General features: G+C 37.9%; 5 protein-coding genes across 5 annotated transcripts; 2 read left to right on the top strand and 3 right to left on the bottom strand.

Annotated features, from left to right (window-relative positions):
* Positions 1–1,762: 1,762 nt before the first annotated feature.
* On the bottom strand, positions 1,763–8,032 carry LOC144077397 (recombining binding protein suppressor of hairless-like). Its single transcript, XM_077605114.1, has 11 exons — positions 7,768–8,032; positions 7,118–7,156; positions 6,859–6,954; positions 6,306–6,471; positions 5,554–5,728; positions 5,332–5,469; positions 5,117–5,229; positions 4,787–4,927; positions 3,830–3,985; positions 3,627–3,730; positions 1,763–3,369 (listed from the first exon to the last, which is right to left on the bottom strand). The coding sequence occupies exons 1-11, from the start codon at positions 7,785–7,787 to the stop codon at positions 3,036–3,038; spliced, it is 1,482 nt and encodes a 493-aa protein (XP_077461240.1). The 5' UTR covers positions 7,788–8,032; the 3' UTR covers positions 1,763–3,035.
* A 360-nt stretch (positions 8,033–8,392) lies between these two features.
* On the bottom strand, positions 8,393–15,067 carry hgsnat (heparan-alpha-glucosaminide N-acetyltransferase). Its single transcript, XM_077605453.1, has 19 exons — positions 14,653–15,067; positions 13,819–13,937; positions 13,612–13,748; positions 13,231–13,346; positions 13,085–13,154; positions 12,913–12,982; positions 12,648–12,751; positions 12,356–12,432; positions 12,220–12,250; positions 11,981–12,141; positions 11,794–11,909; positions 11,578–11,699; positions 10,661–10,787; positions 10,476–10,562; positions 10,263–10,340; positions 9,975–10,045; positions 9,772–9,884; positions 9,411–9,593; positions 8,393–9,212 (listed from the first exon to the last, which is right to left on the bottom strand). Exons 1-18 carry the CDS (start codon positions 14,831–14,833, stop codon positions 9,412–9,414), a joined length of 1,962 nt encoding a protein of 653 aa, XP_077461579.1. The 5' UTR covers positions 14,834–15,067; the 3' UTR covers positions 8,393–9,212; position 9,411.
* Positions 14,910–16,810, top strand: dctn6 (dynactin subunit 6). Its single transcript, XM_077605452.1, has 7 exons — positions 14,910–15,176; positions 15,385–15,449; positions 15,571–15,676; positions 15,954–16,039; positions 16,129–16,176; positions 16,245–16,387; positions 16,510–16,810. The coding sequence occupies exons 1-7, from the start codon at positions 15,148–15,150 to the stop codon at positions 16,594–16,596; spliced, it is 564 nt and encodes a 187-aa protein (XP_077461578.1). The 5' UTR covers positions 14,910–15,147; the 3' UTR covers positions 16,597–16,810.
* A 450-nt stretch (positions 16,811–17,260) lies between these two features.
* gtf2e2 (general transcription factor IIE, polypeptide 2, beta) lies at positions 17,261–24,675 on the bottom strand. The gene is made up of 8 exons (XM_077605451.1): positions 24,473–24,675; positions 23,675–23,855; positions 20,420–20,502; positions 19,875–19,982; positions 19,442–19,624; positions 19,269–19,362; positions 18,230–18,345; positions 17,261–17,821 (listed from the first exon to the last, which is right to left on the bottom strand). Exons 2-8 carry the CDS (start codon positions 23,832–23,834, stop codon positions 17,702–17,704), a joined length of 864 nt encoding a protein of 287 aa, XP_077461577.1. The 5' UTR covers positions 23,835–23,855; positions 24,473–24,675; the 3' UTR covers positions 17,261–17,701.
* On the top strand, positions 21,086–23,019 carry smim18 (small integral membrane protein 18). Its single transcript, XM_077605660.1, has 2 exons — positions 21,086–21,220; positions 22,108–23,019. Exons 1-2 carry the CDS (start codon positions 21,154–21,156, stop codon positions 22,443–22,445), a joined length of 405 nt encoding a protein of 134 aa, XP_077461786.1. The 5' UTR covers positions 21,086–21,153; the 3' UTR covers positions 22,446–23,019.
* Positions 24,676–26,211: the final 1,536 nt, after the last annotated feature.

Raw genomic sequence — 26,211 nt, 5'->3', positions numbered from 1 at the left:
GATGAAAGCCTGCAGCTTCTCTGTCCAGGACAGGAATGCATAGACTTTCTCAAGACTGTGTGTAGTTTTGTATATGGAGGGCTTTCTGATTTTGATAAAAAAGGGGTTTAACACAAGTAAGCATCATCAATATACTATAATAAGATGTCAATTAAAACATTTTAGGTTTGGAATAGCCAGTTCAGAAATGCATGGGCTCAGTCAAACACTGGAGTGATATAGGTTGGTAACACAATTGGTTATATCTTACCAACATCCCCATTTTGTGAGGAAAAAGGCATAATTTTAATGTTAAGTAGTCAACTCATTGGTGACATTAGTAATTTAGTTTTATCAAGTCTTGTCTGAAATTAAAGAAAAAGCAAGTTTTAGTCAATGTTTTTATCAACACTGCTTTGTGATCCAATAATAGGTGTGTGATTCATTCGACTGACTTACCCCCTGGATTGAAACCTGTCGCCCCACCGGGGAAGCTGCCCCCCTGCAGCTCACTAGCACTGATCGAAGTGACCAAAAGAGAGGCAGGTAAAAGAAGGAATAAAAATGTGAAAAGGGGCAGCATTCTGAGAGGTGAGAAATTCCTGAAAACAAAATTGGATACAGAGTGTAGGACCACCAAAATACTCAAGTATTAGAGAAGACTGGACAGTGTCTAGAATGCCAGTGAGTGTAATTCCAGAAAAAAAAAATGGTTATAATTCACATTTAGGCCATTTTAAAAAGCCTAGAACGTTATATCCAAATTTATATAAAATATATTCCATCATGAAGTCACTTCTTTGTGGCAATCACACGGCAATTAGAACACCCTTAGTATGAAGATGAAAATACAAGGTAGTATATAATCCAGTTTCCTCTTTTTTGTGTGCCCGTTTCCAATCTCTGTATGATCACCCAAATCCAGTATGCCAGTCGCCTTTACCAGCAGTATGCAGCCCTTAAGATCTCTCTCTCTCTCCCTCCCTCTCTCTCTCTCTCTCTCCCCCTCTCTCTCTCCTTCTCTCTCTACATCTATCACTCCAGGAACATGGTCTCATCACATTATTAGGTTTCCTCACACAGCAACCCCCATCCACCCACCCATATGTACAGAGGTTGAAAAAATTTAACTATATCCAGTTTATGCAATGGCCGGCAAATGTAGAATAGATTTCGGGTTCCTGTGTTTGTTTTGTTTATGAAGAGACGAACTGATTTAAATGATGTGAAATGCCCACGTAAACAATTTTGGGTTATGTTCAGCACAGCAATAGAAATGATTTACGTAGGGGCTTTGCGACAAGAGTTATTTTCACAGTTCAACAAACTCTGCCAGTTCACTTTGCTTGCATGTTTGGTCGACTGTATAGGTGGGTTTTTATGTATGATATAAAATCAAGCACACAAGTTCTACAACCTATTCTGCAAGTCAAATAATTATGCCAAAACATTATTAGCGCAAAGGACACGAACAGAAACTCACACACTCCAACAGTAGCCTAACAAAGTGTTAGGTTTCATTCCAGTACTCTTGCTACCAGTTTAAAAATAGTGGCAGAATTTTGACCTCCGACCATGCCCAATAGGGCCACCACAGAATGAGCTAAGTAGTGCATTCTATACATATATTTTAGATAGTTAAAGTACAACATACAACAACAAAATACAGCTAAAAAGTGACAAAACTAGGTATTGCGGAAAAGAAACCATGCCATTTTACTTGTGCCTTCACAATTACAATAAGTTGTTTTGATTTAAGTTAGACATTTAGAATGAAAAGATTTAAAATAGAAACTTTATTTTTTTTCCTCTGACAGGATTCATATGCAGAAAAAAATACACAGGATGAATGGTTATAGGAAAACATAATGTATGAAAATTAAAAAAAATGCACAAAGCATTACCTACACTATAAGGTAGGCCTTTAAAATACCTTTACTGTTGAGTGCTTATTGTAGTTGGAATGACCCTCCTGGCAATTGAACATTCATTCGGATTTGAGAGGAATTTGTGGTAAATTATGAGGGTACAATCCCCAGTGGGTTCTGACCTCCCTGTCTGGAGTTTACATGTTCTCCCCAAGCCTGCATGGGTTTTCTCTGGGTACTCAGGTTTCCTCCCACATCCCCATAAAATGCATGGTAGGCTAATTGATCATTCAAAATTGTCCCTTGGAATAAGTGAGCGCCTGACTGCTTGTTTGTCTCTGTGGCTTTTGATTGGCTGCCCACTGATTCAGAGAGCCTGCTTCCTCTAGTTGGCAAAGATAGGTTTCAGCACCCCCAAGACCCTTATAAGCAGCACGTAAAATGAATGAATGTATATTATAATTATAATTTAAATTAATCAATACTGTTATCATCATTGTACTATTTTTGTTATATTTCCACAATAATATTAATTTTATGATATAAAATATAGCATTTGTTTAACTAATAATACCTTAAAATACTTTACTTGCCTTTTAAAAGGGTGTTTTTTATATTGAGTACTGTAAACATTTTTTTAAAATGCTCATATTTAAATGCAGCATTTCTTTTTCCTCTTTGCATATTGAGGTGGAACATTAATGCAACAACAAAAAGGAGCAGAGTTTGAAAGAAAAATAGACAGCAAAGGTTCCTTGCCCACAAAAAAATTGAAGATGACCTGTTGCATAAACTATTGTTGTTGGATAATTGCCATTTGACTCCATTGACATCCATAGGATAATATATCCATCAGAGTTCCCTGGATGGTTTTAAAACTGTTCTGCAGCCACACTAAAGTGGTGGTGTAGGTCAGTTGGTAGAGCAGTCATTTCGCAACACAGAGGTTGCTAGTTTGAATTTGCCCCTGTGACGATGTTGACGCTCCTGTTCCCAATAATGCGGAGTTGGTGAATGGTCCAGGGTGAAGCACTTTAACTATCCTGAGAGTGGAAAGGTGCTGTCACAGTGAACACCCATTTACAATTCACACTTCTCTTCAGTCAAGTGTTCTCTCAGCTCCTCCTCAGAAAAGTACATTGTTTAAACATTGTATGCATTTAAAAATAATGTGCTCGCAATGAGTCACTATGACAACACTGACATGCCTGAGTCATGACTGCTGTAAACCCCTTGGACATTCGTAAATGTGCCCATTGAGGAAGAAGTTGAAGACGAACAAGTCTGGGAGGATACTGAGGATGACGAGGAGGTGGTGTGCGCCCTCAGTATTGCCTCTGCAACACTGCAGTGGGGCCGGGGCCCTGGTTCCGAAGTGTAGGTGAAGGTAAGGGAAGTGGCATAGATGATCCCGTCATTGCGGACCAACGTGACTGGGACCTGCACCGGCTGCCTGACCCAACGCCAGCCCTCTCTGAAAGCCGAAATGTCAGGCACCACACATAGGATGCTTTCGCCACATCTTGAAAGAATACGAATGAAACACAGTTTTCCCAGTTTAAGACATTACAAAGCATATACATGTGACAGAGAACCCAAGTAATCATAAAATGCAGAACTGTTTGATCAAGACATGACTTAGATAGAAAGTCTTAAAACAATAAATTAGGATTCTCAAGTGCCATGATATAAAGAAATTGAAGTACTGATGAAAAATAAAGTGACATGTATGTATGTCTGTGTAGTGTCAAAGTGTATTGATAATCACAACTCACATACCTATACATGGTATCAGCCTCCACATCCCCAAACCACACTCTTAGGTTGGGAGTGAAGTTATGTCCGGTCAGCTCTAACATGGCCACATCCCCTCCACCATTTAACTGATTTAACATAGCAAGAGAAAATAAAGATGATTTAAAGTCAACAAAAAGTGCATTAACACTGCAAATAATTGATAATGTGTCTGTGTGCATGTGTACCTGCAGGCTTTCCACCACAGGCACAGGGGTGACCGGAGAATTTACGGGGCCCATGCCCTCATAAAACGTATACTCAGCCTTGTCTGTGCTGATGATTGTCCAGCAGGCGCCGTCGTTAATGACCTCTTTGTTTGCGTCTTTGACGCACGGTGCAGCCTAACACACACAAAGACGGAAACTGCCGTTTACAAAGTAAATGTTGTTAACCCTACCTGACAAAATATAAAGCGAAATGCTTAGTTATGACAAGTATACATTTAACAACATAAAATAGCATTCTCTTAGTTTTCACATGGTATTACGTTTACTCTTTTTTTAAACCTTGATGACGACTGGTTGTTTTTGGGATTACAGATATTCTTAGAGGACACAAGATGGTGCCAAAAGCTCTGGTTTGGTGTCTGGGAACTATAGTTGGTTGCACATAAATTGATTCATTCGCTCATCTTCCATACCTCGCATCCTTGTAAGGGTTGGGGGGATTACTGGAGGCCAACCCAGCTGACTTCGGCCGAAACGCAGACTATAAACCTTAGACTTGGAGGCCAGTCAGCCATAGGGCACACAGAAAGACCAACATTCGCACTCACAATCATACTACCACCAGAGGGAATCAAGCCCGTGCTTGCCCGCACCAAAGTCAGGCGAGTGAACCCCTAGACCAGGGGTGGCCAACTCCGGTCCTCAAGAGCCGCTATCCGGTGTGTTTTCCATATCTCCCTCTTCTAGCACACCTGAATCAAATGACCAACTCATCAGCAAGCCGTCCAGAAGCTTGATACCGATCCTGATTATTTGATTCAGGTGTGTTGGTGGAGGCAGACATGGAAAACAGACCGGATGGCGGCTCTCGAGGACCGGAGTTGGCCACCCCTGCCCTAGACTATCAGGTGGCATGCATCAATTTAGGCTGAATTATAATTCAGATTTTTATCCGACCAATTTTTAGGGGCCTACCTGGTACTGGATTATTCTATCCTGGGAGAGGCAGAGGTACATCCGTTCTGTGTCTTTCAAGTAGAAAGCACATTTGTGAAGCTGCGACACCGGGTCATCTGCATCCCACAATGCTGCCTGCTTGTCGACTTTGCGAATGACCTGATGAATTAAGGGGAGAAAAAAGATTGTGCTGTGTTAAGTAAGCCAAAACTATCTAGAAAGTATGGCCCATATGCACAAATTTTTAATAACATCAGTCCTTGTTAAATATAGTAAATGGACAGGTTATGTGACATTTTTTGCAGGATCTGGCTACTCTTTTATTCTCACAGAAATTTAACTGCATACCAGTCTAGGCAGGGCCATGCCAGTGACAGAGCACACCAGTTTCACTGTCTGACCATAGTGAATGTAACCATCGCGCACAGCAAACTCCTCTCCTTCAGATTCGTCGTCGTCCACTGACCAAAATTAGGGAAAGCATCATTAGGATGTGTGACATAATGAAATGAGGCGGGTAAAAAAAAGCACGGTGACTTGACTTTTTGAAAAGTAGGACTCACAGAGGTGGATGTAAAAGGCCCCCCATTGGAGAGAACTTGCATGAAAGTTTCCACCCTCCACATGAAGATACCTGGTGCTGACTGTTTGTGATCGTAGGCGGTTAAATAAAGCTACCTTTGTTCCTGATGCAATACATACTGTGAGACAGGGTAGAAAATATAGCAATAGGCATTCTATCGAATTCATTCCAAAACAGTGTTTGTTTATGTTTTGATACTCACAGTCTGCATTTTTCAAGGACTGCTTTTTCTTGGAAGGCTTGGATATTACTTTGATTCTCTTGCTGAGAAAGAGGCCAATAGTCGCGCTATTGCCATAGAGCATCTTTACAGACAGCATGAAATGTTTCCTTTTGTCTGTGTCACTGATGTACAAGGTTTTAGCAGCGCAGAAGTTCTATTTCAGGAAACAAAAACATCGAAGTTGAATCAGCCCAAGAGAAAAATCATGTTATTCTTAATTCCACAGAGAAGAAGTTCTGATTTTAAAAGTTTGTTTACGTTCATTTTCCATTCTATTGTTGTTCTATCCGTTCTATTGTTTGTTTTCAAAATATGGCTACTGTTGTTTTCAATGTTTGGAAAAATTGGCACAGAATGAAGGAACTGAATACAACATTTTTTTAAAAATTATATTATTGATTAATACAGGTTTTACCACTAACATAATATTAGTAGAAAAATACAAGTAGAGTTGTGGATTATCAATTTTTACTTGGCAGTAATCAGCATACTACCTGCTAATTGAAAACTTTATTATTTAAAAAAAAACCTAATCTCACAAGAAATATTTTCTCAAAGAGCAGCATCCCTTTAATAAACTCCAGTGGGAAGCAGGTGTTTACTGAGAATGGACGACTTCATTTGCATAAAATATGATTTGATTTGCAATATTTTAAGTGTTTCATAAATCATTTGAAGCAATTGAATATAGTCTCCCTGCAGCACCTTCAGTGACACAATAGTGTTCTAACCTTTCCCTCCAAGTTGAGTTGTTGCATCTCTACATCACTGTTGCCAATCCCGATAAAGGCACAGGGCTGGGCCTCCTGCTCTGTGCAGCCCTCCTTCTGCATCTTGTCCAGCTTCTTCTTCCAACCACTGCCCAACAGATAGATGCATGGTGGAGGGCAGAAAAACCTAAAAAAACATTTATAGAAAAAAAGAAAAAGAAAGAAAATCTTTAAAGAAGTATGTTTCTGTACTTTTAGCCATTTATTTGTGCATAAACACAAAAAAACTAGGCAGTTAATGTACATATTTGTGGACAGTCAATCACTTCCAGATTCACAAATGCAGCCTCATTCTCATGCGAGTGCAGTGAAATGTACTCATGTTTATTTATACAGAACCTACCATATGATAAACTGTTCACTACTCTTTCCCTAACATGGGAAACCATGTTATATGAATAATTATAACACCGTAAGATTAGTAATTATTGTGACACAATCAAACTGTTGAGCATCAGAGGTTGTTACATTCATCCCAAATACTACTACTCAACAAACAAGATAAAAAACACACCTTTTCTCAGTGCCATAGGACTTTTGTGCCACTTTCGCATGCAGGATGAGGACGGTTTGATCATCTTTTTCTTTCAAGTAGGTCCTCATTGCCTCCCTGAAAAGGACCCGATTTTAACACATGTGAACTCAGCCATCACGCAGCATGTGAAAAGTATATACATATAGAAATCCCTGTCATTATTGTACAGTTCATAATAGAAAAGAATGATGAAAGTAGTAATAACTAATGAATTGATCTTGAAGTGTTTTATATTTACCTTGTTAAACGTTGAGGTTGACACAGATCACCAAACTTTCTACAACACAAAAAGAAGAGCAAGATAAATCATCATTCTGCTGTGAATTTAACTAAATTTGTATAGTGTTCATTTGTTCAATCGCTGCCAGCCCTCCAAGTTCAAACACATTGGACGTCTATTGCCGTCAATGGAAACCGATCAGTCAATGCACTTAAAATGCATGTATTGACTCATATTACTGTTATTAAATACGATTTGAGTAATTTACACAAAATATGGATTGCATTTTAAACCTTGTGTAGTTCCCTTAGAGGTCCATATTAAAACCTACTGTAAATAGAAGATCACTTAGTATATTTTACGCGAGGGCACCAAGAGAAAGGGGATGGGCGATACAGAGAATTGATTGATGGAAACCAGTGAATATCCATGCAATCGAAGTAGAAGAAAAGTACTTTGGCAATCGGAGAAAAACTTCATGACAGTTTGAGTTTGACACCGTGCGTCCATATGTGGCAGGTACAAGCAACTACACTGCCATCAAAATGTGGCATCAAAACCTCTTACCCACAGGAAATTGTGATCACGTGTAGGCGGAACAAGTTGCGTTAAAACTTTGTCTTTAAAACAAATACATAAATAAAACAAACGCTAATATATCAACTTACCCGGTAACGACGGGCGCCATTTTCCAAATAACGCCCCCTTCCCTCCCCGAACAAACGCGAGTCCCCTCCTAAGGGCAGCCCATACCGATCTAACTATCACCATAACCGGGACTAGAGGAACCAGACTGGAGGCAGTAACGGGAATTGAGTACAAAATCAGCGAAGACCGATGGGCAAAAAAGGGGTGAGAAAGAGAGGGCGGCAGGAGCCGCGACGAGTCGCCCAAACAACAGGCGTGGGAAAGTTGTAAAGTCGCGCGTGATCAGAAAAATTCTCACAATAGACAACCGTTTAGAGTACCCGCTGCTATCGCGAGACTGACGAGAACCCACACATCTGTCGCCTCTCAAGGACGTTACAGTTTAGATTCCCACGCTACGTTGAGCAATGAAGCAAGTACTATGGAGACGTGTTTCGATACTGGAGGACAGTAAAATATCGCGTGCGCTCACTGTTCACAATAATGGGAACACTGTATATCAATGCAACTATATGACAATGAATGCATTATTTTATTCCTGCAGTTTTGCATGATAATGTCATATATTTAATCATATTACCAACAACCCAATACCTGACTGATGAAAAAGAATAAATAAATAAACTAATTCACTATCAAAATGTATTAAACAACAAAGAACTCCAAGTTATTTATTATACAAATTCTTTTTAATTTTACAGTACAATGTAAACAGTCAACCATTTATTAAACCCACAAACAACATTCTGGATTGCGCATCAAATTATGCATGGCATTGCATCAGATGAAATATAAATTATAAAAATTACAAAATATGCATGAGACAGCAACATGATTTGTGAATAACTAATTATTACTAAGAGAATGTGCAGCCCTGAATCAGTTTTAAGTGGGGAATGGAAAATGTATGCAGCTAGAGATCAGTAAAGGTAAAAAACAAGGGGTTGAACTTAACAGAACAATAAAATAATCATAAACGGGCTTGGGGATACTCCAAAGCATAATTTGACAGAGAATATTCATCAGCACCAAAGTAAATTTTATGGCAAATAGTTTTAGGATACGTGAGCCAACACACTTGTGCATTCTGTAAAACAGCAGCAAATATTGAGATTTGAAACCTATATTACTTCAAACATTTGACAAGATGTATGATTTACTGGATGGAGAGGTCTGTAATAGCGTTTCATTCATTTGCGCTACTCTACATTCAAATGAAAAAGAAATATTACAACTGAAAGCTTTCTGCTGGATAAAACTAGAAGGCATTCAAGTTACAAAGCAGCTGGACAGCTGGGTGTGATGACTTTCATACTTGGAGATTGTGCAAAATGGGGAATTAAAAATGCATTTTTAGTGTGAGGGAAAACAAAGATGAACCACGAACGTCATCAAATTCTAGTGTATTTTGGTCCCGGTTCTTCCTGAGTCACAAGTTGTTTAGTGGAAGTCAGCTGATAGAAATCTGTGAAAAGTCATTCAAAGAGTCCTATTTTAATATAGTATAGATGTATTCCACACATCAAAACATTAAGCAAACAGACCATGAAAATAGATCTGTTACATATTTTTCTAAACAATGTTGTAAAAACTCTCCTGCTTTCCATTTTCCATGGATTTTAAATGATAAATCTATACAAGCCTGAATCCAAAGTCATGCCACCTTAGATTTTCCAGAAGATTTTTTTCCGGTACAACACATAGGAGATGAGGACCCAACAAGAAACAGCCACCAGGTTCTGCGTAAGGTGCTCAGCATGGGACTGAGTATTGACCATGCGCCAGTGGAAGGGGAAGTAGTCTTCTAATACCTCATGGCCCACATACACAAGGATGGAGTTCATGCCTGATTTAAGAAATAAAACATGCACTTGTAAGTTAAAAACAGGCAAATGGTCATTATTGAAGTAAAGTATTTTTTTCTCCCATTCTTAGTTCCTAAAATAGACACCAGTTTTGCAAAGGCAGGGGTGTCCAGGTTATGTCTTATAAAGAATCGAATCCCTTAGTGGTGCAATTCTTACCTGGATAAAAGAATGGTGCTCCAGACCACCACTTTTTAACATCTACAATGTAATAAACTAGAACAAGCAGTACGTAGGCAAAGCAGCCAAGTGTTGTAACATAGGACAGAGACCTGCAAACAAAAGAAATTGACTCTTAAGTATTTTAGCCCACAGCTTGGACAAGCAACAAAAATACCATAGACAAGAATAGATAGTATTACCAAAGATTCTTATTGACAGGAATGAATCCCTGATCTGTGGAACACTTTGTGAGAGCAGCTGATATGATACCCTGTGATATACAAAATATATTACCCAAATATCCTGTGCATAGAGTAAACATTTAGTCATTTAAAAAGTTCAACATGATTCAAATTGCAGAAAAAAAAGAATGAATCTTAACTGTACATTCTACAAATTTGGCCAGCGGTTTATGCTGCCAATTTCTACTTTTGCATTTCAAAAATCATTAAATCTCACTTGGCTGTGCAGGTATAAAAAATGCTCACCAAAAAGAGACCCCAAATGAGGAACCTTGATATAATACTTGAATGAAGGTCTCTGTAGTGCAAGATTATCTTTCCCGCCTGAGAAAGTTGAAGACAAAGGTTAAAATCTTTTATGTAACGGTAAATGTAAATGTAACGGAGTAAATACAAAACATCACTACTAACCTCCGTTTATAAGAAAACATTTTGAAACAGACAAAGAGATATATGTACCTGTAAACCAAGGAAAGCAATAACAACAGAGTTGATGCTGCCAAGAACACCCTCGGGATCATATGGTGTTTGAGTGGCATAGATGACCTTCAAAGGAAATACAAGTTGAGTCTACAATTATCTCATTGTCATGTGTTTGCCAAGTGCCAATTTTAATCAGTCAGTTTTGTTTGTCTTTCGCTTACCCTGGCTGAAGGTGTCTGGTAGATGTGGTTTTCTCCAAGCAGCCAGCGGTCAACAAGACCAGCTGCTCCGCCGGTACAATTTGCATACAAGCCCATGTCTCCAATTCCACCTGGACCAAGATATCCACTGTACCAGAACAGAAGTAGAAGTGAAGTGAATTTCAAAAAAATATAAAAGATACTTGAAAAAAAATTAAACATGGATGTGATCAATCACCAAATCAAAGCTTGGCTTCCACAGTATGTGTCCATTCCTTAGATGAGTACAAATTCCTTACAAGTGCTGGAAATGTACCAGATATGTAAACAGCGGCCTTCCGATTCCCCAATTGTTTTCTTTTGTGTTTAGGTCTACACTTTTGCCAAAACCTTTTCTGGAGAAGCCAGTGTTTTATTAATTTTAACGTACGCTAGTTACCAACATGGGAAAACACACACAGTAATTGACTACAATGACTGGTGGAATCTAGTCACTAGTGATGAAATACAAGAACCAACTTAGTCACAAAATATCACATGTGCTTATATATATATATATATATATATATATATATATATATATATATATGTGCTTATATATATATATATATATATATATATGTGTGTGTATGTATATATGTGTATGTACACATATGTGTATATGTATGTATGTATGTATGTGTATATATATATATATATATATATATATATATATATATTTCAGCAACCCGCTTGTTTATTTATATATTTATTAATGTATGTATTCATTAACTTACTTATTACCTATCTATTTACGTCTAAAATGCCTTTCCTATTTCTGCATCCTCACCCTCTTGCTACTGTGACAACGAAATTTCCCGAATACGGGATGAATAAAGTTATCCAATCCAATCACAACATAACACATGCCATACATAAACACCCCGCCGTTGACTTACGTTGGACAGCCTGGTACAGGAAGTAGCAATGTGAGACAGAGCCATAGCACTTCTAGGAGGAGCACAAAAATCCAAGCTGGCCAGTAGAGTAATACATCAACGCAAGAGGACCACCATGCATCCTGGGAAAGGGAAGCATTACCTAAATCACAATGCAACTAGATTTAATTTAGTTTTTTAAAGAAAGTATTTATTGTCTATAAATGTGTATCTAACCGTTGGTAGGATGTCTAGATGAGCCCTGGCTACCAACAGATCCAGGGAGGCCACGACAAGGTACGACCAGGCCAAGCGCTGCAACACACCTGGGATTCGCAGGTTGTCCCATGACACTGCGGTGTGAATTGAACTATATAAGAACTTAACACAGGTGGATGGCAAAAACACTCAGGCTTAAACTCACAAAAACCCTGGCAGTAATTGGGATTGATGATGATGATCCCAATGATGAAAAGCTGCAGGCTCCTCCATACTACTTTTTTCAACAGTGAAGTACGGCTTGAGCCTGAGCGAAGCATGGAATTGATTGAAAGTGCGATGGATGTTCCCATTATGAAAACAAACCTGAAAAAAATTAAAGCAAGCTCTAGAAGTTATGAAAACAATAAAAATGCAAATCTGGGTTGAAATGAAGATCTTTACCATGGGAAGACCAAATCAGCAACGGTTAGGCCTAGAATGGTACAAGGAGCAAACAGTCCCTTTTACAAACAAGCACAGAGAAATACTTAAGGACCCAATTTTGAGGTGTGGTTATGGCAATGCAACAAATCTTTACCATTCCAGCTCTCATGTCTGAAGAACCAATATCGTCCTCCTCCATAATTCACAAATACCATAATAATGAGGCAGATCCTGTTAAATAATTAACATGAAAGCATAACACAAGGTAGTTAAAATTTATATATATATTTTTTTACATTTGCCAAAAGAAATATACAAAATCTATGCCAAGCAGAAACTTTATTTTTTATTTTTATTGTTGCCTGTCAAGACCTGGCATAATCCCAAAATCAAAAAAGCCCATCAACAAAGTAATTGAGTGATGCAAAGTAAAAAATAGTTTTTACCCTCTGAATGTGTCCAGGGAGCGTAACCTCTTGCTAGGACTGGGTGGGGGTGGGAGTATGTTGTCAGTCATTGGCATAACTGTCCTGCCAGGGGAGCCCAGCTCCTTGTAAGAGACATTTGTCTTATAAAACCAGTGAAAACCCAGTACTTCATTTAGTGGATAGAGTAAAATTCATTTCGTGCACCCCAGAGCCAAACGCAGCAATTTCTATTTGAGTTTTCTTAACTAAGGTAATAGCAAAAAGCCCTTGGATAAATACTCACAGAGTTGATCAGCCTCTCAGTCTCCATGGAACCACCAATTCTGAAGAGGACACCCCTTACCCAATCGAGTCTAAAGAAGAAATAATCATTTAACCAAATGGTCACAACCTCCTTACTGTCTAAACCATTGAAACAATCAATCACTTATATTGCAGTTTATAAAAAGACTTACGTTAATATTGCTTTTGCCAGAGCATAAAACAATCCCAGTCCAGCAAAGACAAGGAATGCTATCAGGATGGCTGTGTCGGGGTTTAGAAAACATTTACATCACAACAAAAAATATCCTTTATCAGGCTAATTGTGTGATTGACTTACGTGTGTAATTATTTATTGGGTCCACATCAGTCACAATGGAGCAGTTGGCCACAGAGATACTTATATTTTGAAGCCACAGAGAGTAGTTGCCTTGCTCCCCAAAGTGGAATGAAACTCTAAAAAGGGAATTTGAGTGTCACACAACACAATAGAGAGAATAATAGAGACCTTATACAATTAAAATGTTCAAAGAAAAATACTGAATAAATGTAAAAACTGAGAAGAACCGATTGATTTTTTTAAACATGATACAGTAATAAACTTTTCCGCCTCTTCATAAGTCCAGATTCTTTGGGAAAAGGCTAGGAAGTGCAAAACAGCATCACCAAAGCCCCGGAACGAGTCCTAATACAAGCACACAAGATCATTTCTGCAACTTACGTGCAAAGGTCCAAAACACCAGGGGTGCTGTTGGCTTGCAGTGTAATTTCATGTTGCGTGCTCACAATGAACTCTTTTGAGCCTGGCTGTCCTGGACTTGTCACTGCAGGGACCACCCCAAGCGGTTGGTAAAGACACTAACATTCAAAAAGCAAGAGATTAATTGTGTACAGATTACAAATGTGTTAAATCTAGATGTGCAGTTACCTGATAGCACCACTGGGACACCCAGTACACTGTCACCTCGGTTTCCAGTTCATTGATGACTGTCAAAAGAGCTTCATCCATCTTTAACTTGGAATGTTGTTTACTCTGAAATAAACCAGCTGTAAAGAGAAACATGCATGTGGGAAGTGTGAAAAGATAGTTCCTTCCTTCTCCTTTTGAATTGACAGACCCCGCATTTTTTTCTGCACTTAGGACTTTCAGATCACTCTCGTCAATTGCGCACCAATGAATTTATCACATGAAATTGTGCATAATAAATTATCGTGGGAATTGTGCAAACATCAGAATGGCCTTTTTGATAGCCTAAAAGTGATTTTAAAAAAAATGCAAATCCACTTGTACTCTCTATTTGTTTTATTAAATTAATTATGCCCTATAGAACATAGTATGTGGAATTTCATAAGAATCATTTGAGTAGAGGGAGATGACACGGTAAAATTAATGCCTTCCAGGGAGAGGCATGTGATCTAGAGGGCTGGGCTGCAAAACCACATGCTCATTAATCCCACATCTACCGCAAAGTGAGTTTTAAACGCCTTTAGATATTTTCTAATCTAAAAAAAATCATTAGATAGATGAACACGACCAAGTTTTGATGGCCGTTTCAAGCAAGATTTTATGTATAATATCGATCACACGGTGTTTATCATGTGCATTTTATTTCGTAATTCTTTTGTATTTAATCAGACAAAAAAGTCTCGAGTAAAGACTTTAGATATTCAAGCCATGAGTGAAAGTGCTGTGATTTAGCTATTAGCATGCGATCTTATCAACAAATCATAACATAAATCCACTTTTACCGAATATACTTACAGGGAAACAGTTCAGCTTTCAGTGGTGCCACACAGATGGCTATTAGTGAGGCAATCGCTGACAAATAAAACATCTTATTTTGCCCCCATTTTGCCATTTCTTTCTCTCGTGTCTTTTTAGCCACGAAGACTGAAGAAGTGTCCGCTTTTCTGATTTTTTTGTTTATGTTCCTTTTAGTCATGTCAGATTTCACTTCCGATTTGTTCCTGTTTTTTATATTAGAGGAAACGAGAAGGGTCAAAGTACATCAGTGATGCCAAACACGGGCACTGATTATACCGCAAAGTATGTTAGTGAAACATTTGTCTAAAGTGGTATTTTATTATGCATGAGAACAAAAAAGTCCTAATATCTGTAGAGTTCATTTATAACATAAGAAGGCAAGGGAACAAACAAACACGCACTTATCTTCAATTGTAAGGTTGTCCAGTCGATTATCGAGTAGTGTACAATCGAGTGTCGAGACCGGCAACTCCCTTCTGATTTTCCATCGCAATGACGGACAAACAAACCTCGCAGAAAAGGTAGACTAAATGCTTTCCCTAACTGGCTTTTGGAGTTTTAATTTTAAAGCTTTCGATTGACCGACAGATATATTATTGGCTTGTTAAAACGAAATGAACATGGCTGCTAGGCGGCTAACGATATAGCTTTTTAGCTGTGGTCAGAAGCTCCGTTTCGCTATCGTGCATGTCATGCTGTTGTTTTTTGTTTTGTTTTGTTTTGTTATAGCGTCAAGATAGCAGCAGGAGCTGTGGTGTGTGTTGAAAGTGAGATCAAAGGAGATGTTACTATAGGTAAGATGTTTGATTTCAATCAACGTCACTGTTGTAGCTACGTAGCAAATACTACGGTACATTATACTGTATATAAATTACTTGTCTGGCTCAGTCAGCCCTCATGTTCTTGTCTACTCAGGCCCAAGGACTGTGGTCCATCCAAAAGCTCGAATTATTGCAGAAGCTGGACCCATTGTGATCGGAGAAGGCAATTTGATCGAGGAACAAGCTGTCATTATTAACAGGTGACATCCATCGTCTATTGTAATAACGTCAACTAATAGCTAAGCCCCACTTTTATATACAGTAGAGCCCTATGGATTTAACTGTGATGTCACGCCGGTCAAAACACTACCTTTATACGTGTTATGTCTTTACAGTTGTCTACTGTCCATCTGCTAACAGCATACATTTGAATTATTGATGTACCTGCAACTGTTAATTTTAATTAGTGATTTAAGCATACATTATGCTTGACTAGGATTTGAAATAAATGTTACATGCTTGGTTCTATCTTTATAGTTACCCAGAAAACATCACACCAGATACTGAAGTGGAACCAAAGACGATGACTGTTGGCATCAATAATGTATTTGAAGTTGGCTGTTGTATCCTTTACCAAGCTAGTGTTTACAAAATAATTTACCTTTGTAAAGCCTTAGATCCATCCATCTTTTTTCCTTAACTGATAATCCAGTGTCGCAAGCCCTTAAAATCGGAGACAACAATGTAATAGAATCAAAAGGTGAGGTTTACATCCACTGGAAATGTAGGTTATGTTAGTTATTCACTACCTTCTATTTTTTTGTCTAGCTGATGTAGGTAGGAACGTCATCCTAACCAGCGGCTGCATTATCGGGGCTTTCTGCCAGGTGAACACTTGTGAGGTCATACCTGAGAACACAGTCATCTATGGGTCTGGATGTATGAGGCGGGTGCAGACTGAGAGGCCACAGGTAAATGGTTACTCATTGGTTGGTGTGTGGAGAGCTGTGGTATTAAAAAGGTTTAACATGTTGGCAAATGTATTGAGAAAAACTACACTGCATAAACATTTCTCCTGTTATTTTTTTTGCAGCCTCAAACACTTCAGCTAGATTTTTTAATGAAGATTTTGCCCAACTACCATCACTTGAAGAAAACCATCAAAGCCAGTCATAGTTAAATAGTTGAAAACCCTTAAAAGATGGAATTGTGACTAGCAAAATGTTTATTTCACGCTGAAATAAAATGTCAATGTATATATTATTAAACATGTCATTATTTTTTCCTTACTGGTATTTTTGAAATACCGTAACCACAACAGATGACTAGACTGTTTATATCCCTTGCTTGCTCTGCTCACTAATATAATCTGATGAATAAAATGCTGTTTTGCATATTTTATGTACTGTACAATTAATAAACACTTTCATTTTGAATCATAGTCATTGATACCATTATAAAAACTTCCACATATATATAGTATATATTGTTTTAAAGGTAGGAAATGTCATAGACTACAAAACCATTGGCTCTGCTCTGTAACTGGATTATGGTACATTCATTCATCTTCCATAACGCACATCTCATAAGGGTTGCCAGAGTCTTATCCCAGCTGATTTCGGGCGAAAGGCAGACTACACCCAAGACTGGTTGCCAGTTAGCCATAAGGGTACACAGAGACATACGACGATTCACACTCACAATCATACTGCCACCTGCGGGAATCGATTTCACGCCTTTCCGTCCCAAAGTCAGGCGGGTGAACCTCTACACCATCAGGTGGCATTATGGCACCTCTAATTGGAAAACATAAATGATCATTTCAAAGACCTTAGAAAAATGTATAAGAAATTTCCAACATTATTTTATTAAAAGGAGGATGAAATGCCCCTGCCAAGTAAAATACTCATGTCGAAATCAAAGATGATACATGCTGGATGACATCACTGATGTGCATCACAACTTTTTTCTACCTTTTACTTGGGAAGGAGCTGAATACAGAAATGTAAGAAGAAAATATTGCCCTCCATATACAGACTTTGGTGTTGAAGTATACCTCAGAAAAAATATTTAACACTCATTTTCAGGCTGGATTGTAAAGTGGTAACATCCCCTTCAATAATGGCAATGTGTGAAACCATTTTAGATAAATGATCTCTTCAATCCTCCTCCTAGCTTGATAGCTAAAACAAACTCCACAAAGTAGTCACTATTCACTAGGAATACAAGATGTCCAATCCAAGCTAATAGAGTATTTGAGCCATAGATGTTCCTAGTGTTGAATTTCACTTTTTGACTGGCACACCATCTGCATAATCCTCCAGTACTCCTGCCAAATGGTTATTGTGGGTCTTGAAGTGCCTCTTTCGCTGACCGCCTTGCTTCTTCCTCTTTTGAATTGGTAACTGCAGGGAGTACACAAAAAGTAAATGAAGGCTAGGCAGTCATGCATACGATGAATATTTAGTGTTTATTCATTTCCAGCCAAGGTTTAGCAGATAAACCTTTTGAGACAAATGGACTCACAAATGTTTTTCCATGCTTCATTCAAGCGGACTATGTTGTTGCCCTCAAAAAATAGTTGGAAAATTATATTTGATAGTACGTACTTGAAGACAGATAATCTTAGCCTTTTTTTAGTACATTTATGTTAATTGAACACAACAACTTTGTAAATTGGGAAGCTGTGGATTTAAAATAACTTTAAACACAGTGAATGCCTTGTATGTTGAAAGGTTTAAGTTTTAAGTAGAGAAGAAAATGAAGTCCAATACTTTGGTGACCAAACTGATTACAAACCAATAAATACTGACCACTTTCTTTGGCCCGGACTCCTGCATGGAGGTGATGCCTTGCTTTTTCAAGTATTCTTCAATCTTCTCTTCATCCATCGAGTCCACCGGAACGCTTCTCCACAGTTTCTGAAATTCTATCATTAAAAAAAAATACAATATCAGCCATATTATTATTATGCCATATTTCACAAATTCCCTTAAAAAAAGTACTATTCCTTTTTACATTTGTTAAATAGCTAACAGGAAAACTTTTCAGATGAGATACCTTCCAAAAAGGTAAATTGTAGAGAAATTAAAGTACTGTAATTTCATTTTCTAAACAGCGGACAGACCAATAATGACATTTTATCAGGCAAATTACCCTCCGCCAGGATGGGAAATATTTACTTTGCCACATTCTGTTTCAAATAACTATTATGTAATGAGTGCGAGCGTGTATTTGGTCAAGTCATAGTGCATTCAACAACGGCATTAAATCTGCTGTCTGATTAAATACCTACAATGATTTTACAATACATAAGACAATTTAAGACCTGAATTACACTGATTTTATTTCAGTACTTCTTTAAGGACCTGTTGAGATAAATTGCAACATTAAGGCTACAAGGGGAAAGGATCAGTGTATTAAATTGGCCAGCGTGCAGTCTATCTTTCACCTACAGAGAACTTTAGGAATAAAAGGCCCAAGTCAGTTGAAGGTAGATACCTACAGATAAGAATAGGACAGCATACATATTTCTAACATGAATCACATCTCTCCTTTGTCCCCAGATGTTTGCAGACTGAAGAAGAGGGGATGCCTCACAGTGGAATAAATTTCAGACTGAAGAAGAGGGGATGCCTCACAGTGGAATAAATTGCCTTGTCTCAACTTTTTCTTTTTTAGATTTGTTAAAACCAAAGTTTGTAACAATCATCATATATTTTCTTTAAAACTAAAAAAATTCTCAGTTTAAAAATTTGAACCTTTATTTGAAATATATCTGAATAAAACAGAAACTTACAGAAACAGACAAAGACTACGAGGCAAACTCAGATAGCATTCTAAAACACTGACCTTCGTCCACCAGAAATTGACAGTGTTTATCATTGTAGAAGAGGATCTTTTTCTTATCTGGTCTTGTCACAAATGTAATCTGATCTCCTAATGCCTGAAAGCAACAATTAGAAAGTTAATTTCTACATAAAAAGGAAATTCTCAAATAAGGGTGGATTGTTGATTGGAGTTACCTTTAAGGCCTTGGCCGAGTTGGGAAGCCCTTCCTCAACTTCGTCCAATAGCACTCCTCCGAGGCCGAGCTGGTCATGTTTGTCCAACAGCCTCAGTAAAGCTTTTTTGTCCTTCAGGTTGTACTTGGGCTTGAAGCCATATGTGCCATCCCGCACCTCAATTTTTGGATTACTTACCAAAGCCTGTAATGAGGAGAAAATGCAGTGTATCCAAGATTTAGCTGTAATTGAGCCATTGTTGTTTATACTTTCTCAATTTCAGTATCCAGTAAAGTAGTAAATGACTATATTTTATATAAATGATATTAGTGGCGTGCGATAAGGGAAGGAAACTCGTAATATTGGCCATTTTTTGGCACTATATCAATATTTTCCATACCGTTTATCCCCAAAATATAGGCATATTGTAGAGCACTAATCAGTGTATACAGACCTCTGTCATTAGCCACTGCTTTTGTTTCATGCTGATGTCAAGAAGTTTGGTCTCATCAAGAATTTCATCAAGTGTCAGGAAGTGCGTATCGCCATTCTGATGCCTTGTCTGTGCAACAAAAGCGTAAAAGACAAGTTAAATTAGACCTCAGATATGGGTAAACATTCATTTGAACTTTATCTCAATTGTACAGTAGCTGTTATGACTTTTGGTGAGATATAAAGATTGTATTTTTCTTTTCATTAAGTTATATTGTTTTAGTTAATATCTTATGAATAATGGGTACTAGTGGTATTGGTTACTTCGTATCAGTGATTGCTCTTAAATTAAGCACTAGTACTTGTAGTCTAGAACAACTTTTGTTAAGACATCATAAAACAAGTGGGGACTAGAGATGGAAATTAGCCTTTGGCTATAATCTTAGATATTTAGATTGATATGTTCATTAAGATTGTTTTGTCCCTTTATTAAATAAATTTAACTTAAATAATTGTATTTTCTTCTGAAATAGAATATTTCAGGAAAATTTAACAGTTTTACTTTACCTTCATGTAATTGACAATCTTTGCAAGACAACCAAACTTGTAGCCGGAGCTGGTCTTAATGTTAAAACTGCCATTACTAGACTCTGTAAAGAAAAAAGAAAAAAATAGTTAGGATGATGAGAATGTTAATACAGTATTAACAACCGATTCAAGGATTCCACCGCTTGGTGCCAATAGTTGAGTGAGATAAGCTCCAGCACCACCTGGGACCCTAGTGAGGATAAGCGGTATGGAAAATGAATTAATACAGTCTGAACTGTTAGAATAAAGAGTAGTAACAGTATTGATTACTGTGAAACGAGTGAGAACAAGCAGTTGTCACGTGAATTGAAAATGGTTGATTTAACAAAAAAAAACGTTTTCATTAGATTTTTTACTAAATGACTCAATTATGAATAAAAGCATGGAACACAGCATAAAATAATGCAATTGTGGCTTCCTTGGTTTGTCCCATTATGTGCCTAGAGTCCAATGAGAGAACTCCACCAACAAAGGCTGCAAAAACGATCCAATCAGGGCAGAGAGGTGCACTAACACAGTGACTGGGAGCAACTATTAGTATTAAGCTGCACTGTGGGCAGGTCCCTAGAATTGTGACAGGCCGGTTAACAAATCGGTTGGAGACACAGCTAGTGGGCAAGAGCCAATGACTGAGAGGAGACCATTCTCAGCCATCAAGCTCTGCAAGGAGTGGCGGCGGTTGGTGCATGAGAGCACTGTAGAGGAGGCAGCGGATGAAAAGAAATAGGTGGGGCTGTAAAAGGGAGAAAGCAATAGCATCCTCATCACCAGAAGAAGCAGGTGGGTTTATATTTCTTGTTTTTGTTACGGAGACAAAAATGTGAGGAATGAAAGCTGTTAGCAAACTGTGTGAACGCAGAGGTTTTATGCACATTCTTTTCATATTCATAGTAGTATTTGTACAAATGTCACAAAGATGAATCTGGAATGTAATATAATATAATACATACATAAATACTACACTCAAGTGATTTTAAAGCTTTCAAGACAACCATGATTGGAATTAGGCCAAGATGGATCATACACTATGAAATAAACATGAATCCCTCTGCTTGTCTCTTCAGTGAGCTACTAAGCATTGACGTGCACTCGTCTGCAAGGAGAGGTAGAAAACGGAAGCTCTCATTGACAATTCAACAGTAAAGTGAAAGGTGTCAGAGGCCAAGCAACTGGGCGGGCCGGATTTAACGTTTGTACTTGCATTGACAATATTTTCGTGATGTCCCTATTTGATGGTTTACCGAGCAAAAGGTTGAACTGAAAATACTCAACATTTACCATCCCAAACCACTATAGAGCAAATCGTACACAACAACGAAGAAACACTTCCGTTTTCCTCAATAAAGGGCCACTCTAACACTCTAACAGGCCACTGGAGCACTAGATAGTTAAAGTAGTCTTTTCGTATAGCTTAGTTAGTTTGTTAATAGTATGTTTAGGCTAGTTTTATATTTGTCAGTCGTTTCATTTGTTACGTTAAACATGTTTTAACACAGTGTTTCCCAACCGTAAGCGATGCTCAGGTGTGCCGCAGGTAATTACAAGAAGTCATACATCGGAATAATCCAAGAGAGAAATCTAAATATTATGAGAGTAAAATTGAACTATTACGAGGTTAAAATTGAAATACGAAATCATAGTAATTCACTTGTAATTTTTCCAACAAGGAATCATGGCCAACATCACAACAACGACAGCCACCAACAATCTGCCATTGGTTACACAGGACAGTCCTTTCTCCAAAGTTTCCCTGCAGATGAAGGAGGCCTATCCTTTCCATGATGGCTGGAACGTGGCCTGCTTCATCATCCTACTGCTATTCATCCTCACCGTTTTGTCTCTGGCAGCCTTGGCCATGTTATACGAGCTACTGGACTGTGGTTGCTGTGCCAAAGAAAAAATGCAGATACAACCCGAACAACTACAGGAGGTAGGATCAGGACACTGCAGCGAGCTAATGACTAGCATCTGCAATGAATCAGAATCTCATACGGAGGTGGAATAGAACACAAAGGCAAACCCTTGCGGAGGACACCTTCAAAAACTGCTCAACAGTCAAGAGGATTCCTACGAACCGGGTCAGGTTGAAAAAACTGGACAATAAGCTCTTCACTAACAAGTTGTCTAAATTCCATTCATGGACAATCACACAATGCAAAATAGTCTGTACTCCCTATTTTCAAAAGAACACAAGTGAAAAAACTGGAGGACAAAAGATACCATAAATGGCACTTGGTTCAATAAATGGCCCTTAAAGCATAATTACAGAACTATCAAACATGAGGTGAATTAATTTGTATGCTACCATTGAATTTGTTTAAAAAGAGATCCAGAGAAAGTGGTTGAAAAAAGCACTTATAATTCTGTATAATTATAAGATGCTGGTAGACATCTAAACTAAAGTGTTTCTATTTGTAAAGAGTATTCTCTGAAAGACACACATCTAAAGACCATTTTATCACGGCAGAAATCAAGGGACGATTGCATTTAGACAGCTATGTAATTTATTCTCACAACATATTCTAATCCAAGCTTTACAAATGCTGTAAATGACTAATAAACCATCTGTTTGTTATGTACATGTGTTTTTTTGTGTGCTTTGTAAAGGAAGGACACCAAAAATGACAGCCGCGTGAATGCTCAAACTATTTCATCCACATGGAAAAATCTTGGCACCAAAATGTCATGAACGCCAGTGATGTCCTAATCAGTTACTCAGTATTGATATCGGCACCATATTTGGCTATTGTTTGAGTATCGGACAATATTGGATTTTGTCACAGGATCGGATCCAATCCAGTAGTAGTGTGTGTCTTCAGTACCATCAAGCATTTCAACTGCGTTAAAACAAATCACAATGCAAACATGTATAAAATGTTCTTTTTTCAAATTCAAGATATATAAATTCCACCCAGCACTGATTGACCAAGCAATGTCACTTGATCATCTGCAGCTAGTGATGGTCAAGCGGGGCATGTTATCGTGTATTGATCGGCATGTAGATTCAATCTGTTTTGACCTCCGCGGCAGAGGCTCCACCGAACCCCGAGACCGACTCACCGAACCCCTAGGTTTCGATCGAACCCAGGTTAAGAACCACTGAACTAGACATTCTAAAGGTGATAGGTCGTCATCACAACAAATGTACCTTGTATAGTTCTGTCACGTTAGCCGTGCATATTCAATAGTTTAATTCAAACATGTTATCAGACAGATCGGATATGATTCGCTTACCAGTGCTCTGTTTAGAACCTGATGAACCCTCCTTTTCTATTCGAGGCTTCTTCTTCTTGTGTGATCCAGAATCTGATGCAGTTGGTCTTTTCTCTACAACTGGTGTGGACAAAGCTCTCTTTTTGAAGAGCTCCCTCTCCCTCAGCAAAGCAGGATCCATTCTGACCAACTGCTCAAATATCTGAATGGAACAAAGCGAAATGCATATCATAGAAAGACAGGTTGTTAGGGTGCATATGGACAATTTAGACTCTTCAATTAACCACACATTCATTTAGGAATAAACAAACAGAAATACTAAAATGAATGTGTGTTTTCTTATTTTGATTGTTTTTTAAGTAGAGTTTACAAACGTAATATTCAAAATTTCTGATTTTAACCTATCACTGTTAATACAAATACAGTAACCAGAACTCAAATTAATTATTATAAATTAAGATACTTAAAATATTTTCAGTGCACTGAGCATCACTTAAAAAAACGATTTGTTCATTTGTTAAATTAAGCCTGAATAAATAGGTGATAAGTAGCCTACCGTTCTTTCATTAGTCTTTATGTTAGAACACAAGTAAATAAAGAAGCACACCATTATAAATAGAAAATATACAGTACCGAAAAATCTAAACTGATTAAGCACGTTAATCAGCTGAAAACAACACAATTCACGACGATCTTGACGATCTTGACGATAGTAGTAGATACAAAAGCTTACTGACATTAGGTCGTTTAGACATAAATGAATAATGCGGTCACTTTGGTATTGATGTGAACCTAACGTTAGCAAATTATTGATCTTACCAGATAGACACAACTGCTCCTCTCTGGATTTTGGTCCGGGAGGACGACCACAAAAGTCGTCCTTTTGAACTCAGACAACCACTTCCTACTATGCCTTTCTTTCCTTGTGACTGATTTTAATAATAACTTAATAAATGTGATCAATTGTTTGCGTTTGCAGTGCTTCCGCCTACCGTACTTCTTCTTCCCGTGCTCCTCAAATATGACCAGTTAACATCTTTCAACACTTCAGTGCCTCCCACTGGATATATGCGTGTATGGCAGTATACTGCATGATGACATTTTTGTTTCTTTTCGTCTTGCTTTCATAATTTTATTGTATAAATTAATGGATAGAAAAAATACTCAGTACATTTACTTCTGCATGTGTTGTGACTGTCATGAATAGTCTTATTCAGCAAGGTTTTACCATCTACTGTTTTGTCATTGTGCCAACTAATCAATGTACTACATTTATATATGTGAACCTATTCATTATTATGCTACAGATTTTAAGTATTTATTCATGTCACTGACTGGTGAAACAAAAAGGCTATTATTCCCCCCCAAAATATTATGTACCGGTACCTGCATTGAATCTTTGTCTGTCATTGACTATAATAATTTCTGCACGGTAATCGATGCTTAGCATTTTACATAATAGCTTTCAAATATGTACTGACACGGAGACCCAACGAGCCATAACTTCCATTCTCCAGATATACTGCTGCATGCGCTTATTATACTGAGTGCATCAGTGCAGTCAGCTGAAGCTGCAAGTTTGCTGACTGCCCACTGTGCTCCTGGGTAATGAGGTGGGGGAACAGGTGAGATGAGGCCACCAACTATCCAGGTCACTAAAAGCAAATAGAGAGCTGAGGATGTTCCAGCAAGAGAAATTGATATATGAGCAATACTCCCTGGGAAAGAATAAGTAAAAAGTCTTCTAAAAAACCCTACTAGATTGTTATAGTTGCACAAATGCATGCATACAATTTGTGGCATATGATTTATTTTTAAAAAGGAGGAGGGGGACGTGCTGTTACCTCAGACTTTGGTGGGAGTATCACAAAAAAAAGAAAGAAGAAAAAATATCCATAGGTCCCTAGAAACCCTCACACCTTAATGAAATGTAGATCAGATATCAAATTAGCATCTCCACCATTTTAAGTTAATGTTATTCAGTAGGTCAGGCATAGGAGTGAGCGCACAAGAATTATGTCTAAGCAGCCTAATTCAGGACTTAATTCATAATGAATGAAACACTGTTAAACCACTGCAAGAACTGCATGCGGGAATGAGGGAGATCATTTAGACATCAGAGAATAGGAAGACATATGAAGTGGCAAACATTAATTACTACTCTGCAGTGGATAGTTGATCCTCATTATTTCAATTGAAGTCACTTTTGGGGCACAAAACTTCTGCACATGAAGTTACAAGCATTGCCAAAGCCATTATGTAACCAAAGCAGAGAATTAATTCATTTTCAATTTCAGCATGTAAGTACTCCTTATTCACCCATGAAGGGTGAGGGTTCAAATTGTTTCCTTGAAATACAATCTACTAATAAGTGTAATGTCTGCCGAGGGTACCTAAGGAAACTCAGAGACATGTAAGTGTAAGAGTGTGAGTGGCAGGAATCATGTGTAAACTAAGGGTGAGGATGATATTTTTTTAAAAAGGGGATGGAACTCTATCACTGAAAGATGATTTAAACTTGAGAGATTGAACCCCAAACCTATAAGTAAAAACTGAGC

Source organism: Stigmatopora argus, chromosome 7, assembly GCF_051989625.1.
Source record: "Stigmatopora argus isolate UIUO_Sarg chromosome 7, RoL_Sarg_1.0, whole genome shotgun sequence".
NCBI classification, from domain to species: Eukaryota; Metazoa; Chordata; class Actinopteri; order Syngnathiformes; family Syngnathidae; genus Stigmatopora; species Stigmatopora argus.
This window is presented reverse-complemented; position numbering and strand designations above follow the sequence as displayed.

Excerpts from the sequence above, each read along its gene's own strand:
- LOC144077397 (XM_077605114.1), bottom strand. The coding sequence starts at position 7,787 with ATGGCGCCCGTCGTTACCGG. Across the intron at positions 5,470-5,553 it reads GTCCTTGAAAAATGCAGACT|TATGTATTGCATCAGGAACA; the intron begins GTGAGTATCAAA and ends CCTGTCTCACAG. Across the intron at positions 3,986-4,786 it reads ATAGAATAATCCAGTACCAG|GCTGCACCGTGCGTCAAAGA; the intron begins GTAGGCCCCTAA and ends TGTGTGTGTTAG.
- hgsnat (XM_077605453.1), bottom strand. The coding sequence starts at position 14,833 with ATGACTAAAAGGAACATAAACAAAAAAATCAGAAAAGCGGACACTTCT. Across the intron at positions 11,700-11,793 it reads ATCTAGACATCCTACCAACG|GATGCATGGTGGTCCTCTTG; the intron begins GTTAGATACACA and ends TCCCTTTCCCAG. Across the intron at positions 9,594-9,771 it reads AGCACCATTCTTTTATCCAG|GCATGAACTCCATCCTTGTG; the intron begins GTAAGAATTGCA and ends TTCTTAAATCAG.
- dctn6 (XM_077605452.1), top strand. The coding sequence starts at position 15,148 with ATGACGGACAAACAAACCTCGCAGAAAAG. Across the intron at positions 16,040-16,128 it reads TGTATTTGAAGTTGGCTGTT|TGTCGCAAGCCCTTAAAATC; the intron begins GTATCCTTTACC and ends CTGATAATCCAG. Across the intron at positions 16,388-16,509 it reads TGCAGACTGAGAGGCCACAG|CCTCAAACACTTCAGCTAGA; the intron begins GTAAATGGTTAC and ends TTTTTTTTGCAG.
- smim18 (XM_077605660.1), top strand. The coding sequence starts at position 21,154 with ATGAAAAGAAATAGGTGGGGCTGTAAAAGGGAGAAAGCAATAGCATCC. Across the intron at positions 21,221-22,107 it reads CTCATCACCAGAAGAAGCAG|GAATCATGGCCAACATCACA; the intron begins GTGGGTTTATAT and ends TTTTCCAACAAG.
- gtf2e2 (XM_077605451.1), bottom strand. The coding sequence starts at position 23,834 with ATGGATCCTGCTTTGCTGAGGGAGAGGGAGCTCTTCAAAAAGAGAGCT. Across the intron at positions 20,503-23,674 it reads AGGTTCTAAACAGAGCACTG|AGTCTAGTAATGGCAGTTTT; the intron begins GTAAGCGAATCA and ends TTTTCTTTACAG. Across the intron at positions 19,983-20,419 it reads AGATTGTCAATTACATGAAG|ACAAGGCATCAGAATGGCGA; the intron begins GTAAAGTAAAAC and ends TTTGTTGCACAG.